Source organism: Branchiostoma lanceolatum, chromosome 12 (genome assembly GCF_035083965.1).
Source record: "Branchiostoma lanceolatum isolate klBraLanc5 chromosome 12, klBraLanc5.hap2, whole genome shotgun sequence".
Taxonomy (NCBI): Eukaryota; Metazoa; Chordata; class Leptocardii; order Amphioxiformes; family Branchiostomatidae; genus Branchiostoma; species Branchiostoma lanceolatum.
In genome coordinates, this window is record NC_089733.1 from 17658253 (window position 1) to 17678093 (window position 19841).

Sequence of the window (19841 nt, forward strand, 5' to 3'; positions counted from 1 at the left end):
AACCAAAAACAATACCTCTATTTCTCACAGACTTTGAGGTAATAAACAAGCAAGCCAAGACCTTTCATCCCTAAGAACCCTTGAAAGGGAAAGTGACTTATGATGCTGTATTGCAGGTCTGAGGAGAGGTTGAAAGGTGCTTGTCCTCGGGCAGTATCCGACGTACCTTGTATAAAACATGATGAAAACCTAGCTGATCGGATATTCACAAAATGTACAACATGGTTTGGGCATGTACTCAGCAAACCAAGGGGGAAAACCGGTAGCAAGCTGGTATGTACTAATTGTGAAGGTTTTAGGCTGGCCCAGTTCAATTGTATGGTTCTCACCTCACAGTTACAGGTTTGCGTAGCGAAACCTATGTAGGATCCGTCGGGTTGTGTGACGGCCGCCATCTTGAATTGTGACGACACAGATCGCCATTTTGTATTTAACGTTACAGGTTTGCGTAGCAAAACCTTTGATGGTTTCGTCGGCATGTGTAGTGGCCGCCATCTTGATTTTGTGACGTAGCAGGGTAGTCATACCATTTCATTGGGAGGGGTGTTTTGGGGGATCGCTTGCGTTCTCTCTATTTTCAACAAATCGGCACACAACTATCACACATTCAACTCAAATAAAAAGAAAAATTCAATACCGATTCATATCTATAAAAAGACCCCGTAATCGCTAAACTAACATAGAAAACCTGAAGTATATGTAGCACAAATACTTAACTCTAGTTTGGTCTAAAATTTGAACTGCAAAATGAAAATGCCATTGATATCACGGAAATAATTGCAAAGGAGCAAATGAACAGTGTTTTTATGACAGGCAATTTGCTTTCACATTTGCTATATCAAGATCTAGTCGTTTAGGTCCCACTAGATGAACTTGAAGGTTTACAGAGCAATGAGTTAGCAATAAACAAGCAAAATATTAACTCTTCAAAGTTGAAATACATCCAAGGAAATGCAAATTCAATCCTCTTTGCACTTGTGCGTAGTTACCTTCGCCAAGAAGGTTATGCAGAGGGTAGCGTTTGTATGTATGTTTGTATGTAGAAGACAAGGATTGGACTGATCAGCCACTCCCGCATCCACAAGGACAACTGAAGTTGGGGTCCTCATCGACTACGATGGAAGAACATCATGTAGAAGACCAGAATAGCTAAAGAACGCCTGGATGGATTGTTTTGATATTTGGTCTGTTGGTAGGTCTTGGTGAGACCTGAAAATGATCAGATTTTGGGCCCCCTAGCGGCTTGTTACGGTACCGCAGGGGAACTTCCTGTTTTGATATCACATGTTCTGGACATGCTATGGTACTTATTTTTGAGTGGTAGATATAGCTCTTTGGACAGAGAGTAAGTGATATAGATTTTTTCTCTTGTTATTGTCCCATTTGAAGGTGAAGGTAAAGCGATCGAACCTCAGACTGAGGATGAAGCATGATACTACTTTCGTTAGCTAGTATTAGTGCAATGCGGCTTCGCTACAGCTTGTATATTCAGCCAAGCACTCCGGGACACCTCTACTCTTTTGATAAGTGTGTTGGATTCTTCTGCGTGCAGAGGTTTGACGCTCCTACACAGGGCCGCCAGCTTTACGTCACCATCCGAAATGGCAAATGCAATCCCTTACAACATGTCCGAGCTGGGGCCATGCATCAGTGACAAATTTCAATAATGAATGAAGACCTTGCCCGAAGGCTAATTGCAAGTACATGTAACATGGAAGGACAGACAGACAATTGGTAACAATATAGCATGTGACTATTCTAGTCTTAATATTAACTCTAAATTCTATCTTATTTCAATCAACAGTTTCACTATCGTACGTATAGTTTTCTACTCAGTGTTTGGAACTTTATACTAATATGCCCTCAGAAAATCCACAAGTTGATTTCTGTCAAGTTACATCTTTTACCACTTATTGAGGACAGCAAATCTTAGGCCAAAGTCAGCTGACAAAGCCGGCCAATCAGAAAAGGGCAGCCTTCAAGTGTGCTGCCATCCACCACAAGTGAGCTGTTGCCTCTTGGATGAACCCTTCTTCATTTGCAAGTCCGACGGTACGCCAAAACGAGCGAGCCGCGGCGGCCCCTCGGAGCGGCGGCGTGAAATCATCGTGACAGCGACATTCACCATCTTGTCGTGACATTTTCCTCACCCCGACGCCGTCAGGCCCCAAGACAAATGTTTGGTTGTGATTGACAGGCGCCGGGGACGGAGATTCCTGTCAGGGCGGGAAGCAAGATAGATGGGCTGGTGTCTTTGGTTTGCTGGATCATGTGGCCAATGTGTGTCAAGTGCACCCTGGAGTCCGCCGTGAAGGACAGCTGACATTTGGGTGGGGAGGGGAGGGGGGCACCGCGGAGGGATAAATCTCGCCGAGGTCAAGAAGGGTCAACCCTGGAGGATGTCCGTTAAGCCCGTGGTAACAAGAAAGATGTCCTGTTGTGTAAAAGGGAGACGTTTATGGACAGGAGGAGAGATGGGGGTGATCGAGGAATAGAAGATCACCACCTCTCCTCGTTTGTCTCCTGGTGTGAACTACGTTGGCAAATGGCCTCCTTCATAAAGATGAGCGCAATGATAACCGGAACATGGATGTGCTGTAAATGCATTTAAGTTTGTGTGGTTTTTATTTCGCGCTACGGCGAAAATGGAGTGTTCACGGTGGTTTTAAGTTTGCGTCAGCGCTATAGTCACATACTGCTACCGTATTTGACAAAAATGTTCGCGGTGGTTTAAAGTTTGCAGTGAAAACCGCAAACATAAAACCACCGCGAACATTTCTGCATTTACAGTACTCTCCAAGCAGAGGTTGGTGGAGAAGATTGTGACCTTTTTATCATTTGCCCCATTTTCTGTTGGCACTCTCCACTGAGAGCCGACAGAAAACGGGGCATATTATGTTAAAAAGGTCACAATCTTCTCCACCAACCTCTGCTTGGAGAGTAACAAGGATGCGCTGTAAGTGTCATGCGGAGAAGAACATATCTTAACAAATCGACTGTCAATGATAAGATGTCACTGTATGACGTCTCTCTTGCTGCGATGTTATAAGTTTTCCTTGATTTATAGCCGTTAAATTTTCCCTGATTAAAAATTCCATTAAAACCACTTTGCCAGCAGAAAGGGAACAGATGTTCATGTCAAGTTGAAGCGACGATCGCTAAATGCGCAAAAAGGGTATTTTCAGTTCCATCCTTACTTACATCCTCTACTTGTCCTGGGTTCCAACCTTTCTGATTTTCACTCTATTTTTCTAAAATTGATGTACTTTTCCCATCAATGGATGCACGCCTGTAAATCATTCAGTATAGACATACAGTACTGTAAATGCAGAAATGTTCGCGGCGGTTTTATGTTCACGGTTTTCTCAGGGAACTCTTTACCTCAAGCTGCGAAAAGACGTTCCACTGTGTGACTGTAGCGCTACCATTGTTTCAAACGTGAACTCAAAACCACCGCGAACACTTCATTTTCTCCCTACCGTGGAACTTAACCCCGGCAAACATTTCTGCATTGACAGTAACTAACTAACTGTGTGACCAACTGTGTGACTGTAGTGGTACCATTGTTTCAAATGCGAACTCAAAACCATGGCGAACATTTCTACATTTACAGTGTCTGGATTAACCTGCAGCAATAGAGTGTGAGAATCTGTTCCTGTCTTGGCTAATTAGTTTAGCACAGCAGGCATACAGGAGATTTATAGTGTAAGGAGTCTGTGGTACATGTATACTAAGTCAAAGAACAAGTTAGAAAGTACCAGATATTCACAAGAATACTTCTTCATTTGACTACCATTGATACAGAATCCATTCTGAAATATACAAGATATGCCTACTATTCCTATAGATGGCTGCCTGTGAAACAAATTACTACTTCAGCGCGCCTCTTATGATGAAGACAAAGTCCATTTTACAAGAAGTCGTGGCAGCAAAAAGACCCCTGATGTAATCTTGACAGTCAAACTGGTGATACGGAACCTTCATGCTGATAGCGAAAATCACCGAGAGAAAGAACCTTATTCTGTCAGAGTTTGATAATATTCATGCCTGTAGGAGGTGTACATCCTACATTACCTCAGCATATTGACCATATCGATCCCCCACCTGTTCCATTGTGCCCATGGTAACGCCTGGGGCAGAGGTCAGCCCAAGCAAGAGCTGCTTGGCTGTGATATGTTTCCTTGTTGGCGGGAGTATTGGATATTGTCTCTGGAGGGGGTGGGGGTATCGGATCTTGCCCGGTCTTGGATTAATGATACTTGGGGCGGGGATAATTTCATAACTTGCTGCTCAGACTTTTCAACATGATCCAGACGTTGTGCTGTAGATCCGTTTATCTTCGTTAGGACTTTATTTCCTGGTTAATTAGGGTAATGGAGGTTTTTAGTTAAAACAATACAGTAGTAATACATTAGAAAGAGTAGTAATAGATCGAGTATATATTCGGTGTGTCATAAATTCACACTGGACAGATCACTGAAAACTCAAAAAATGAAACCACCTTGAGCATTTTAGCATTTACAGTACAAGACACAAAATTGAAACTTTTACATGTTTCCTGCGATAGAAAATCAGTTAAATGTTCATACTCACATACATGCACATAGAGGTATTCAGTTTATGCTCAGATAAGGCCACACCAAGTTAATTTCTTCGTTAACAAATATTTTTTTGACCCTGTTCACTCCCTGAAATTATGTGCACCAAAGTACAAACTTTCCTCTGAGATTCTGTTTTCATGTTGATTTTCCAATCTAGCATTTTTTTAAAAATTCCGTTAAACAAGAAATCAAATTGGTGTGGCCTAACCATCATAGTTTCTTTCAAGAACATTTTCAATTTAAGTTTATGTATGTTAGATACAAGAGGTGGAATGGATGCAAGTTGCCCACTCAGTACTTTCCAGAAAAGTTTCTGAAAATCAGTTTATTTTTTATCATGTTCTGTGAAAAGCCATGGTTGTATTTATAAGATAAGTTTTACAGTCTTGTGCTCATATCTCTTGACACATAAATTACTAAGAGCTAGAGCTATGACTTATACTTTAAGATTGTATCTTGTTACAACATTGTGAAGAACTTGATAATTTGCTGATAAATGTAACTTCCAACCATGATTGCTTCTTGCGTTCCCACAGCTCTACATTTCCTGGTGTGACCCAACAACTGCAAGTGAGGTGAGAAATAATTTGTTTGTTTTTGTTTGTTTGTTTGTTCATTTCATTAAGATCTTTATTAAGATTTTAACAAATTTCATACTATTCTACATGGAATCCGCTTACACATTAATACAATTAAATGAAATGAAAAAACCTATATAATTGTCAGACAGAAAATTTAACAAAGTCAAATGTGGTGAACTTAAAAGTGAGTGGGAGAGGTCAGAGGTCAACTTAGAATAACTGAAACATAATCTGGAAACATAATGTGTTTCTCTGAAAGGATATCTTTGTGAGATAAGAACGTAATTAGATAATAGCTTTTGTTGACAAATGACAAATTCCTTTGTTTATTGCATCAGTGCTGTTGAGAAGTAATTGATACTTTTTGCATAGCCAAAGTGGAATGTTTATGAGTTTTCTCACTTTCTTTGACAATTCCGGTCCCTTCTTTAATTACAAACGTGTCTTCTGTCCTGCTGAGAAGACGCTGCTTCTCGTGTGATGACACAATAATTGATATCATGTGATAGCTTTCATTTATAACATGCCTTAAATCCATTACGTTATGAAACATAATTCAGCGCTTAATTCTGCCTGTGTTCTAATTACCAAGGCCACCTTTGCTTGACCTGAATTCCGTTAAGACACGGACCGGAATGTCTTCACCTAATTCCTTGTAAATTCCCCTGTGAAGAGGTGATCTTCCTTCCATTTGTGGTGGAAAATTGCTTCCGCCCCTTTCTGAGACACTTCTTTAATTACTAGAGATGGGCTTTATTGGAAACTGAGCGGGATCATTCTCGTCAGGCGCAACCATCGCACCTACGGGGGTGTCAGACACTAGAAACAAACAAAAACTCTAGAAAACAGCAAAATAAACAAAGCTATCTGTTTATATATCACATTTTTATCTTTTCAATACTGTGCTGATTTACCGTACATGTGTATACTGTATAGCTACCCATATGTACATACATACTATGTACAGTATATCTGTATCTGTATATCTGGTATAACTGCCTTTCAGTACAACACACCAGCTTTATGTATAGTAAATGCTTGAAGACATTTATAACAGGCTCAATATTAGTAATGTTTGAACATCCTGCCAATATAAATGTTCTTTCACAATGATGTCAGTCCAGTCTTTCTGTACTTTTTGTTCCAACTCTCCCGAGGCCCAAAAAAATTTCCAAGCAGACTCTTTTTCCCACCTGTACGTACATCACCTGTAAACTCTTATCCCTTAAAAAGTATGAAAAGTGGTTTCTGTCAAGAAGTACAGATACAAGGGATTCCAATCATGTGGGAATCCTGAAACTTCTAGTAAGATCTCAACTTGCAAAAGGAAAGGTGACAGCAAAGTCATCAGCACATTGCCTGAAGTTTCATTTGAAAATGTAACCTCCCAAATTACCTAACATGCCATTTGACAGCTCTCTTATTAAGTATTTCGTTCAATCTAGGTGAGGGCGCACACTTTGAAAGGTGGATTCCTACCGGGTCGCGTGTGTCCTAGCAGATAAAATTAGCAGGGCCCCCCAACGGTAATCAAGCAGTTTCATCACAACTTCTGCTTCTGCTGTAGATTAATTCCGTCGCTGACAGGCAGACGTCTGGGGGGAGTTGACCGGCTCAACAGTTGAGTCTCTGAGCTCGAGCTTCCATCAGATATACTCCCCGATTCCCGCCAGCTACTGTTAATGCAGAAATGTTTGCGGTGGTTTCATGTTCGCGGTTTTCGCGGCGACTGTTTCAAAGCGAACATAAAACCACCGCAAAAATGTTTGTCCAATATTGTAGCAGTATGTGGCTATAGCGCTGCCATGAACTAAATCGCGAAATAAAAACCAAAAACAAAAATAAAAAACTTGAATGCATTTACAGTATCCACCATCAGAACCCTCTTAACAACCCGACCTGCGGAAACGCGCTGACGCCACTCCCGACCCGATTCCGGAATCACTTCTATCAGCTGTGCGAAAAGCCAGATTATCACCTCTCCCCTCCCCGGGCCGCAGTGGCCTTAAATGATTTATTCAGAGGTTCAGGGCTGTCAGGTTGGGGCTAAACAAGATTTGAAACTGTTTCTTATCTTCTAGTAAGATTATCACGTAGTTGCAGTGCTATTATCCTGTAGAGCTTAGGACAGGCACCCAGCTGTTCCTGTCATGTGGTTGAAGTTGGGAAGGATTTGACTGAGATAGACGCAGCTGGATTCAAGTCTACGTGTTTTCTCTGAAAAGAAATGTAGTTAAAGCTTTACTGACTGTCAGCTACCCCGTGCAAGTTTTTAGCAATTTGGGGCAAATATTTATCTATTTTCACCTCTCGTACAATTCGTTTAGGTCTCTCTTATTCTTAAGACAGATTTAAGCAATTTGGAACACAAAAGCATGTACGGAAGAAGGCATACTTCTTTTTTTAGCAGAGCTTTCATAGTTAAGTTAACACAAGTTAAGTTTGTGGGTATTAACTGGGTGTGATCTTCAGGCCTTACTACATACTCTCCGAGCAGAGGAGTGGGTCCGGCTGGTTTTTGACGCGTTTTTAAAACATGACAAAGTAGAAAGCCAGACAAAAACGCCTAAAATCACGTCAAAAACCAGCCAGACCCACTCCTCTGCTTGGAGAGTATGTAGTTAGGCCTGAAGATCACACAAAGTTAGTACCCACAAACTTTACACTTGTGTGACTAAAGGCACCCAGAGTATTTTATGAGGGTAGAAAACTCATGCCCGTAGCCAGGATTTTGAATGGGGGGGTTCGTTTTCATGTTTGAGGGACCAGCGAGCGCCGTAGGCGCGAGACGAGCGCCGCAGGCGCGAGCTTTCTAGGGGGGTCCGGGGGTATTCTCCCCCGGAAAATTTTAAAAATTGAACCTTCTGATATGGCATTTCCTGTGTTTTTGAGAAGATTTTAAAGAGAGAAATCAGAGACAAAGTTAGCAGTTTTTTCTAGGAATTCCAGCTCCGCTGGTGTGATACAAATAAGTCCGCCTAGAAAAAAAAACCTTGTACATTAAAAAGTGGACCTTCGCGCGTTTCAAATTCTAAGAATTGAACCTTCTGAAAGGGCATTTTCTGTGTTTTTGAGAGAAATTCAGAGGAAAAATCAGAGACAGTTTTTTCTAGCATTCTAGCTTCTGTGGGGTTGCTGGTGATACAAGTAAGTCCGCCTTGAAAAAAATCTTGAACATTTAAAAGTGGACCTTTAAGCCTGAAAAAGTGGACCTTCAAGCCTAAAAAAGTGGACCTTCAAGCCTGTGGGGGGGTTCGGGCGAACCCCCCGAACCCCCCCTGGCTACGGGCATGAAACTGGAAATATTCTAGTTGCTGTAATCTTTATGAAATTGGCATTTAATGCCACTGTTTACCACATTTGCGTGCGGATTTCTTATCAAAAGTGCTCAAGAGCGGCACAAAAATAAGCTACGTGGTGATCTTTTAGTTTCACGCGTGTAAATAGACCGATACCATAGCCCCGCCCACCTCCGTCAAAACGTAGAAATGCAAAATTAAAACATGAAAATGTAAATATTTGGCCGACATGCAGTCACTCTCTCATTGGTCGAACCACTAATTGTGATGGACAGTCGGGATCAGTCTATCAGGGCCTGGATTTTCTATCAGTTCTCACCACACAACGACATCGTATCTTTGCTCCTTTGATGTCGATATGTAATGTTATACTTATAGCGTTATCAAAACTTCCTATGTATAGAAATTACTAGAAATTGGAGTTTTTTTATTCAAGTTTCAAGCCTTATAAAATACTCTGGATGCCTTTATAGCTCTGCTAAAAAAGAAGCATGCATTCTTCCGCACATGCTTTTGTATGGGAGATGAAAATAGATAAATATTTGCCCCAAATTGCTAAAAAAAATTGCACTATGGAGCTGACAGTCACAAAAGCAGTGCTCATTCCTTGGCAAAGATCAGTCCAAATTCTTGTGTTGGAAATTGCAGTAGCCTGTATTTACACAAGCTCTCGGCCGGAGGATACTGACCCCCACCCAAGGGGATGGCGGTTACAGGACCGGCTGGACACTAGGAGCGCGATTCGTCAGGCTAGAAATTGCAGTAACTACTGTTTGTTTGTTTGTTTGTTTGTTTTATTAAGATCTCCATTAGTGTACAATCATAACAATTAATACACTAATCTTCCTGGAGTCCGTTTAACTTTGATGCAGAATCCTACCTATTATCATGTCGGGCGGCTTGCCCGTACCAAGGCTACTCTCTCTCTCCAGACGACACAATCCTACCTAACTGTGTCTTTCTGTTACAGATCAGCAGACCGAGGTACAGCTCCCCCTACCCCTGAACACCGTCCCTTTCTGTTACAGATCAGCAGACCGAGATACAGCTCCCCCTACCCCTGAACACCGTCCCTTTCTGTTACAGATCAGCAGACCGAGGTACAGCTCCCCCTACCCCTGAACACCGTCCCTTTCTGTTACAGATCAGCAGACCGAGGTACAGCTCCCCCTACCCCTGAACACCGTCCCTTTCTGTTACAGATCAGCAGACCGAGGTACAGCTCCCCCTACCCCTGAACACCGTCCCTTTCTGTTACAGATCAGCAGACCGCGGTACAGCTCCCCCTACCCCTGAACACCGTCCCTTTCTGTTACAGATCAGCAGACCGAGATACAGCTCCCCCTACCCCTGAACACCGTCCCTTTCTGTTACAGATCAGCAGACCGAGGTACAGCTCCCCCTACCCTTGGCCGCTGAACACCGTCCTGGCCTACCGCAAACAGTGGGACGTGCAGAACCAGCTCAAGACACTCGGCTGGTACAGCAAGACTCTCGAGGAGGTGAGGGGACAAAGTTTTCTTGAAAAGATTATTACCTTTATCAAGAATGAGTCCAATTAACCACTGAACAACCTACTACCGTAAAATCCCTATTTACGTACGCACTTTTTAAACTTTTCAAGTTGCAAGCAGGTGCTCCAGGCTGACACCAAAGTCGGGGTGCGTACGTTAGGAGGGGTTCTTCCTCGGAAAAATCGCATATCAGCATGAGAGTATGGTACATCTTCATGCAAATGAAGTGTGGAATGCTACCACACAATCAATCAGTAATAAAGAATATATAATACATGTATTTAAATTGTTTGATATTTTCTACCCAGAAACATTTTCTCAGTAACCCTTTAAGTCGGTAAACATCATCGGAAGGATGATCATGTCAACCTCTAACTATCCACCGAAATGCTGGAGAGGGGATGGGTACGTTAGAAGGGTTTTTCCCCTGAATGTTTCAACTCACTGAGTCAGGCCCGCAATCGTCCCCAAATCAGGGGTGCGTACGTAAATAGGAATTTTACGGTATAGCAGACTCAAGAAAGTTTCCAAACAGAAACTGTGGAGCTCCATCAATTTTCTTGCTAACTTATATGTTTTAGTAATACATTTATGTACAGTACTATACTAATGCCTGAGGTTTCATTGATGACTACTCAGTCTAGTAATAATCACAGATACAAGAAAAATGACCTTACCTGTGATTACCCCTCCTGTAGGTGTATGATGAGGTGGACAACTGCTGTAAGGCTCTGGCACAGAGACTGGGAAACCACCATTACTTCTTCAAACAGGGGTAAGTAACAAAAGTGGGGCGAATAGGAGGTGTAGCAATCACCAGTCAAGTCAAGTCAAGTCAAAGTTTATTGCACAACGATTGTAACAGGTACAATGTAAGGCAAAGATAAAATACTACTGGCTACTTATATCAAACTACTAAAAGCTATAGGTAGATTCTATGCTATACAATGGTTAGGTTCTAGGCTGTACAATGCTCCATTTCAAACTACATGAAGGCACTATCTATATGATATTGTCAGAGGTAGATAATATCAACAGGAGATACAATAGGGAGTCGTATATGTCAATTATACAATTACATGATGAGGAGATGGATGTCTTATACAACTAAATCGCTGTTTCGCAGATTCTTTTCTGCATATATGTATAGATATATTGGCCTAGATATACAATGCATATGAAAAACAAAAAAAACTCTACAAAAGCATTGTTTTCCATCCTGGAGTAGACACTTGGAGAGAATGTACTCCCACCATGGCAGTAAAGAGTAAACTGCAGTTTGAAAAGAGAACCCCAAATTTTCTCACTTCTTCCTCAGGCCAATGTCTTTCTTCAACCTACATACATATAGATCCATGTTTAAGGTTTTTTTTTCAGTTTTGCTGTTCAGGAACAATGAATGTCTTCCTTAATATCTCCAAAGAAAGAAAACCGTCATCATTCGTTCATAATTATTTGTTTGTTTGTTTGTTTTATCTATTTGAACAACAAGAAATCACATGATACGATAAACAATAGATAAAACAGGTGTAGAAGGAGGGGAAAAGCATATACATGTATAGTGAGTAAGCCTATATACTAGACCCTCCTCCCCTGTACCAATCAAAATTGATTATAATCAATAACTGATAAAGTAGTACATAGAGAGTTCCCACAAAAGCAAAGTAATACTGGTGACACTCTAACTTCTTGGCAGACAACTCAGTGGACACTAGAAGCATCTGATAATTTCATACTGTAATCCAGTGTTATAGATTGAATTACAATAATTTTAGTCTCCAATTTCCTGGTTGACTTATAGTCATGAATGTAACTCAGCATACTGAAGTTTAAGCTAGTGCAGAAATGTGGCCTGCTATTGTTGAAAAGTCAGTGATGAAGACGTTAAAACTACAGCGAGATGTAAAGCCATCATTCAACCAGTCGAGGCTGTACATTGCTTAGCGGAGTCTACTTTTGATTGATTTGGGTAGTCGTAATCGTCTGATTGGTTATTTGGTTGGTTAAGTAATTGATGACACAGCGAGGTTATCTAACACTGACAGATGTACAAACTTGCTTATATTGTCTTTCTGGAAGCACAATCCAACAGGGTTCTAGCTTACGCATAGCGTAACACGGTCACCAGGCTATTAGTTGTGACCACCTTCTGCTAGAATAAAATCTTGGCTAGAACCCTGCATGCCGCCTTGCTAAGACCACTTGTATCCCCTAGGCCCACAGAGCTTGATGCTGTAATGTTTGGCCACTTGTACACCATACTGACCACGCCCCTCCCCGCCGACCTCCTCGTGGACATAGTTCGGCAGTACGCCAACCTCATCAACTTCTGCATCAGCATCGAAAAGAGGTTCTTCCGAAAGAGGACCAAGTGACGAGGATTTGCAGGGTTTGCACTAGCTTACCTCCCGACTAAGTCTTGTGTGATCCTCCGACTCTCTAACTGGGTTTTCTGTCACCTCTCTCATATAGGGTCTTGTAGATGGACTCACATCAGTTCCCTAGACTACCAGAAAGGCTATTGGAGTTTTCTTTTTCTTCACAACCAGTAAATCTTCACCTGCTGACGTTTTGGTGTCCGTCAGACACCCTCTTCGGAGCTTCTGACTGGAGTGCCAACCTGATGAAATTATATTTGGTACCTAAGAATGGAACCCTGCAGCAGTATAATCTAATACTGGATACTACTACTAAAAGGGTACGAGACACTCTCGATCTCTTAATCAAAGGTTTTACCAACCACACCATCCTTCGACAGCTGACCTGAAGACGTCAAAACTGTGACAAAGTGTGATCATTGTAACCTTTTCACCAAACTACACCATTCTTTTCATGGGTTCTACTAGCCTCTACCAGGCTCCATGGATTGCTGAAAAAATAGTAGAAATTGGGCGAATAGTATGCTAGGGGAGTCTGCTGGCCAGAGGGTCCAATAGTGGAGCCTGGTTGAGGCTAGGGTTCTACTTCTATGTTTATTTTCCATGTTTAAAACTGTCTATCCGTAACATTTAGTTTCCATAATACTGGATTGTTTTAGTTTCTGTTTGAGGTACTGTGATACTCTTTCAGTTTTAACAGATTGACCATTGTTTGTATTTCTTTCAAATGTTGCTGTGTACATTTCTACAACTAACAAATAACATTTGAAGTGAACTGCATGACATGTGTGCAGAATGCTGCTATTATGCTACTCAACGACACCAATCAAAATACAACATATCCTGATTACACTCAGCACTAAGTATGTATTCAGTGAACATGGACAACTGTTCAAAATATACACCCTTCTGATGTTACTGAAAATTGAATGTTACAAAGCATAATTCCAGTTCTTGATTCCTTTCATCAGGGAATCAAATTTAATTCCTTCAATGACGTCACATGGCATCCAGGTTGTCTGGTTCGATGTTTCTACCACCAGAAGGGTAGCCTGAGTACCATCCTCCGTAGTGACCGCTGGCTAAAAAGAAATCGCTTGCTAACCACAATTTTTTTGAGCCAGCGGTCACTATGGAGGATCGTACTCAGGCTACCAGAAAGGTGTATATCTTGTACAAATATCTTTGTTCATTGAATGATACTAACTGAGGTTGTATGTAATCATGCAATGTTGTATTTTGGTGTCATTGGTGTCACAAGCACTTTAAGGTAAGGAAAGGAAAGGAATCTCGAACCAGTTTAGCTCAAATGAACTCAATGAACAGATGAGCTACTCTTCCACTGGTCGTGACAGAGGAGATAGACGCTATGTACAGTATTTACATGTTCATTGTACCGGGGAAATTCCCCTAGCTCTTTTCGACAAGCATAATGAACAGTGGACCACAGCTTAACGTCCCGTCCTAAGGACTGCGATCTTTAACGGTAGCGTGCATGTCGGGTGAGTGACACAGCCGGGATCGAACCCGGGGCTTCTAGTTCCAGAGGCAAGATCGCTAACCACTGGACTACGCACGCTACCAAATAGGTGTAATTTACTTGCTGAGCTGACAACACTGCATTGATAAACTGGTGCTGAGTGAAGATAGATGAAATAATTTTTCCTTACCTCAAAATATCAACGAACATTCAGGACATTCAGTCAATATGCACCATATACAGTACATGTATATAGACATTTAGAATTCAAATCATGTTGAATAGAAAACTACATGTGGTAAGCACATCGCCAGAACTTAATGCGTATATGGCAATTAGCCTGCTATTTAAACCTATTAACTGCCGAATCTCTTTTATTCTCTTTGGTCAACGTTGCATCGGAGTAACAGCCATTGCATTAAATATGTCTTTGGACACAACTAAATGAACCTATATTCGAGATATTAACCTTAAATACACGACCTTAAACGCTTACATTCTGGCGAGGTGCTCATGTAGTAGCTGTTGATTACCAGTAAGAGGTTTATTTGATGAATGAACTAAGATGGCTATCATTGAAATATCAATATTAAACCTGTTCTCAAAGTCTTGGCAAAGTGCCTGGTATCATCTACTAACATAATCCACCAGGGTACATGATTCTGCCACTCTGAAAAGACACGTCCAAACAGATCTCCAACCCAATGTTTCCCAGTATAATGCACTCCTGTATATCTAAACTGTGCATACATGTACCTGGGAGGTGCTGTACTACAGATCTCTCAAACTCACTGTTTTTCAAACAGGCGGATTCATGTAACCTGGCGGATTAATGTTAATGGAGTTTACATTCCTATTGAGAAATGGCGCAGTTGTATTCAGAAATTTGCAGTTGATTGAATGACTCTTGTCCCCCCCAGTCCTACCGAACTGGACGCTCTCGTGTTCGGCCATCTGTACACCATCCTGACCACCCCGCTCACCGACAACTGCCTGGCGGACATCGTCAAGGAGTACGGCAACCTGATCAACTTCTGCAGACACATCGAGAAGAAGTTCTTCGAGGAGAGGGAAAGGGGACCCAAGGATTAGTATGTTGAGTGCTTATCAGATTTGAGCTTAGGCCACGCCAATTTAATTTCGAAGGCTGGCCCAGCCTTTTGTTTTCATGATTTTTTTTTTTCAAAAAATTTTTTTGGGGAAAATAAAAATCTCTTAACCAAGAAATTAAATTGGTGTGGCCTTATCGAAAACCAGGAGCAGTTGTGAGGTGTTTACATTTCTTGTTTGCTGCTATGTAGTGTTTGTTGAAAGATATGTTTCAGATGTGTCACACATCAAGGTGATGTTTTTGTGTGCCTTTATTTGTGAGCAGTTTAAGAAAATCAGCAGCCATTGCTGTCATTACTTTATATCTGGGCTAAGTGTCCTTCTTGATGTGTAGCCATACTTCAATTTCTGATATCTGTTGTTATTTCAAACACAAGTTGAAGAGTGACTTGTATTTGGTAAACTGTCTCAGGCAGGCCTCCACTGATGTGCACTGCACGGCTGCCAGTAGCACACTGAAGCCTATAGTTTACATTATCCAGCCTTTATATAGTTTTACTGGGGTCTTTAAGTGTGGTTGTTTCACATTTGAAACTATCACTCAATTTGTAAACTTCTCGTCGTATTAGATATATTTTTAATATAGTGCTTAAAAATGCTCCAATTCTTGAACAATACCAGCTTTCCAGTATTGACTCTCCAAAAGCTATATGCCAGGGACAAAATTGCATGTAAACATTGATGAGAAACAATTAAATCTACACCAATTTCTCCTGGACTTAACGAACATTTAACCGTGTGTAGGACAGGTAAGTTAAGAAGTAGATACTCCAATGAAAGCTCATCTGTGTTGGTAGAATACATAATTGTGTATTTTGATTCATTCGTCGTGAGAGCCTCTTTGTGTTGGAACAAAGCTCAAAATACACAATTAAGAACTAGATATGTAGGATAGAACAGAATTTTGAAAGCGTAAGTAGACAGTCTTTGCGCATGGTTGAAATGGAGTAAAACTCTGTATAACATTAAGCACATCCGTGACTATCTGTCACGTGATGAAATACTGTGTCGTCACTAACCGCTTTACTGACTTTGTAGGTGCAAAGAAGTAGATTTGTTCGGAAGGTTTAGAGAGAATGACAGTAGGGGCATTGAAGATGACAATCTTGCAAGCTTTATACACTCAACAACGATGTAAGGTTTCACACCCTTTGAAAAGTTATTCAAGACAAGAGTCCTGTTGTATCCAAAGCAAACATTTCTATAGGATAGACATCTGAAATAAAATCAAGCTGCGTATGGGCAAATTTTCTTGTCTGCTTGCATTTTTTGTGCCTTAGTGTACGTGGATGCAGCCATCAAAATACTTTGATTAATATTAGGCCACAGCAAGTAAATTTTATGGATGACATCTTCTGCAGACTCCAAATTTAATGTGAGAGGGTACAAAAAAACAAGACGAGTACAAAAAAACAAGTGTGGTATGACTAACCAAGTTGGCAACTACACTCATGGCTACCACATTGGTGCCACTTTTACAAGAACAATCAAGTATCAACTACTAGCAGTTTAGCTTCTACAGCTAGTCACTATTGTCACTTTAAGTACAATCAAGGCTACAACATGACATATTTTCCCATTTTGATACTTTCTCATTTTTTCAGAGGGGGAAAAAATTCCTTTTTTTTTCAAAATCAGGCAAAAATTAATTAGCTGATGTCATCCATAAAATGTACTTGCTGTGGTATTAGTGAATAACAGAGTGAAAATAAAAGATGGGATTATTGACATAAAGTTCAAAGACACAGAGAAGTAATAGATCATCATGATCTTAGGTGAAACCTTAAAGTTTGAGATTTACAAATGACATAATTAATTGGCTTCAAGATTTTCAAAATCTTCGGATGATTGGTGAAAGTCCTTGTAGGTTTTTTTCTTTTTGTTACTTAAAATCAAGAAAAACATTGATAAAGGTGCGGATTTATAAAAGCAACTACTTTTAATTAGTCTTAGTTGACATTAACCAAAAAAATATCTCCTTCGTTCAAGTTTGAATGATTTTTACAATCAGCTTGTTGAAAATTCACGACAAAACCTGACCCAAATTACTTCATGATTTTAGGGACAGCTGACCAAAAATGAATGCAGAATAGAACTTTATTGCATGACAACTGTACACGGTACAATGTATGGCAACAACTATTAAACATAATACAACGTATAGAATAAAACTTAACATCCTAATTACTGATACACAAGGGGCTAGCATAATCATTAGTTTGGGTATTTTGTCTAATGACAAAGCAGTCTTTTATATAGAACTTTAGAAGTACAGATAACACACTTCAATACATTCAGTCAAAATGGTAACAAGGAAAAAGATTTCTGAACTACCCAATACACAACTGTCCAATACACATCTCTTCATACAGGGGTCTGTGATTGTTATTCAAAGAAATACTTGACAGCAACATGTCAATAAGGTGATAAATAGGAGGTACAACGCCTTCCGTGTAAAGTTTTATGAGAGGGATTACATTTATTGACAAAAGAGATCATAAAATGCAGAACAGTGTTGTTCAGGGGTGCCAAAACTCAAGCACTGTGAAAGGAGGTGATCTAGGGATGGTCTCAGGCCTACTTTTAGTTCTATTATCTCTGGCAAAATGAACAAAAATTAGATCTGTAAAGGAAATATTTTAGATTTTTGTAGTTTGATTTAATGAGAATTTATGGGTATTTGTAGATGAGTTATTCCTTGCCTTTTGTACTTGAGTTTTGCAGCCAATTTTGCACGGTTTCTTCAAAGGCACAAATAATTCAACAAAATGATGATAAGATTTGTTCCATGGGGGGAAGCTTATTGATAAAGCCCTTTTGCAGTAATGAAACAATGTATACAATAATTGTCCCTCCAAAAAAATCAATACCAATTAAGAAGAATGAATAATTGAAAAGAGGGATTTCCCTTCCAAGCGGGTCCTTTGGTATGTACCGAATCAAAGAACACCCTTTTAACTAGGGGTGGTCTGGGTTATTTGTATGCAAATTGGGATTGAATAGATGGGTTCAAACTGAGGTCATCCATATTTTCCATGTACTGCTATCATGGCAAACTCTTATATCTGCCTACATACGGCCGTTTCTTTTTACTTCATTGCAAAAGCGACACCGAATCCTCCATACATTTGATTTCATTTCATTTATCTATTTTACCAGTAGATAAACTCAGAAGATACACTGTTTTTAGGTTCCTTGGATACAATACAATACCCAGATATGTTATATAACAAGTTAAAGCTTAGTACAAGTCCAAATGCTCACAAAGTCCATTATATGACTATGATATAACTCATTTAATTTTCGATAATGTTTTGTACACTTGAAAATGAAGCCGTGTAGTATTGTTGTTTAGTAGTTGTTACCATACATTGTACCCTGTACAATTGTCAAGTAATAAAGCTCATTCATTCTAAGGATGAGATTCTTAGGGAGAAATTTTCAGTTTTTTCCTCACAGCTTTATCACCTATCATCAAAGGAGATATAGACAAGACAAAATTGAAGTGGCACAAAAAATAACAGTCCAAGCTGAGTGAGTTAATTGGAGTGATGTTGCTTTTTCTATACATTCTCAATCTCAGTTGGAAGCCACTATCACTGTGGTATTGGTATGAGTTAAGTCTGTACGGAGATGAGATGGCAAGTATGGAAGTCTGTGCCTCACAAAATCTCAGGTGTGTTGATGTCCTCAATGGTGAAGACAGGTAATCCTCTGAAGACTATCATACGCATATAATATAAAAGATATTTGGAAAAAAAAAGATACAAAAAAACAGAAGTTTTGCTGCAGTACTAAGGTCACACTCCAGGCGGCCCAACCTTGACCTTCTTCTTCCTAACACCTACCCACTTACCAAATATCATCACAATCTATCCTGAGGTTAATTTATGCTGACCACAAACATTTGCAAAGTTTAACACAGACAGACAGACACACACACACACACACACACAAAACAATAACTCCTTTTTCCTGGAGAGAAGAACAACAGTCTCTGATATACACTATGCAGTAATAATGCTGTGCAGTAGTTATATTTGAATGTCAGACCTCCATATGAATGTGCACGGATCATCTTCTGTACAAATTAATTTCTAAACCCAAATCTGTGGAAAGCAAAATTCTTCAATGTACTATTGTATAAGAAACATAGATCAAACGGTGGGAAAACAAAGTATCATATTTATTACATTCGTGTAATTTCTAATGATAAATTCATTGTTGGCCATTTCACATTCATCCATTCAATGTCATGTGCTGAATACAATGCAACTCGACACTAGTTGTAGAGTTAGATGCTTCTTTCTTGTCTTGACATTTTGATTTACTATCAACAACAGATGTTTACATCGCAGGTGTCTACACACTTGATACAGCACTGTCAGGCAATCAGCACTGCCTAGATACAGATAAATTATATCTGCGCGGAACATACTTTATCTTTAAGGATATCAGACTTCTAGTATGGATTTGTAAATGAGTGTACTATAGAGTTATATGTTCTTGTTTCGATTGTTCTGAGTTTCTTCAGAAACTCGAAATGTCATTTTTCATTCCCCATGTAGGGTATCAAATCAGACGCCTTTTAGCCATGAAAGCAGGGAGCTTCTTTTTCATAAACTTGGACGGAGCTTGAAGAGAACATTTCTGACAGGGGATGAACTCTGAGGGACACCGGCATCCCCGCGTCTTCCTTTATCCATATTCCGCCAATAATTCACTCAACTACCAGTAGCAATGTCAGCAGGCTTCTCATAAATTCATATTAAATATTTTGTCACCTCATTTTTCATACCAGTAAGCTGTCAGACCTGCCATGCAACAACTTTCATCATCTTCGCTACCCTGTCACTTCCAGAACTTCCCACAATCCCT

General features: G+C 40.2%; 1 protein-coding gene across 5 annotated transcripts in view; it reads left to right on the forward strand.

Annotated features, from left to right (window-relative positions):
* LOC136446621 (metaxin-2-like) overlaps positions 1-15762 on the forward strand; it is a 44384-nt gene extending 28622 nt beyond the window's left edge. For 3 of the 5 annotated variants that reach the window (XM_066445097.1, XM_066445096.1, XM_066445098.1), the window contains 4 exons: positions 5138-5176; positions 9858-9983; positions 10694-10770; positions 14774-14945. In XM_066445097.1, the coding sequence (XP_066301194.1) occupies positions 5138-5176; positions 9858-9983; positions 10694-10770; positions 14774-14945 (414 nt within the window). Of the gene's footprint in view, positions 1-5137; positions 5177-9857; positions 9984-10693; positions 10771-12210; positions 12385-14773; positions 14972-15095 lie in introns of those variants that run through there. The other 2 variants (XM_066445095.1, XM_066445094.1) reach the window with 2 other exon arrangements.
* The last annotated feature ends 4079 nt before the right edge of the window (positions 15763-19841 follow it).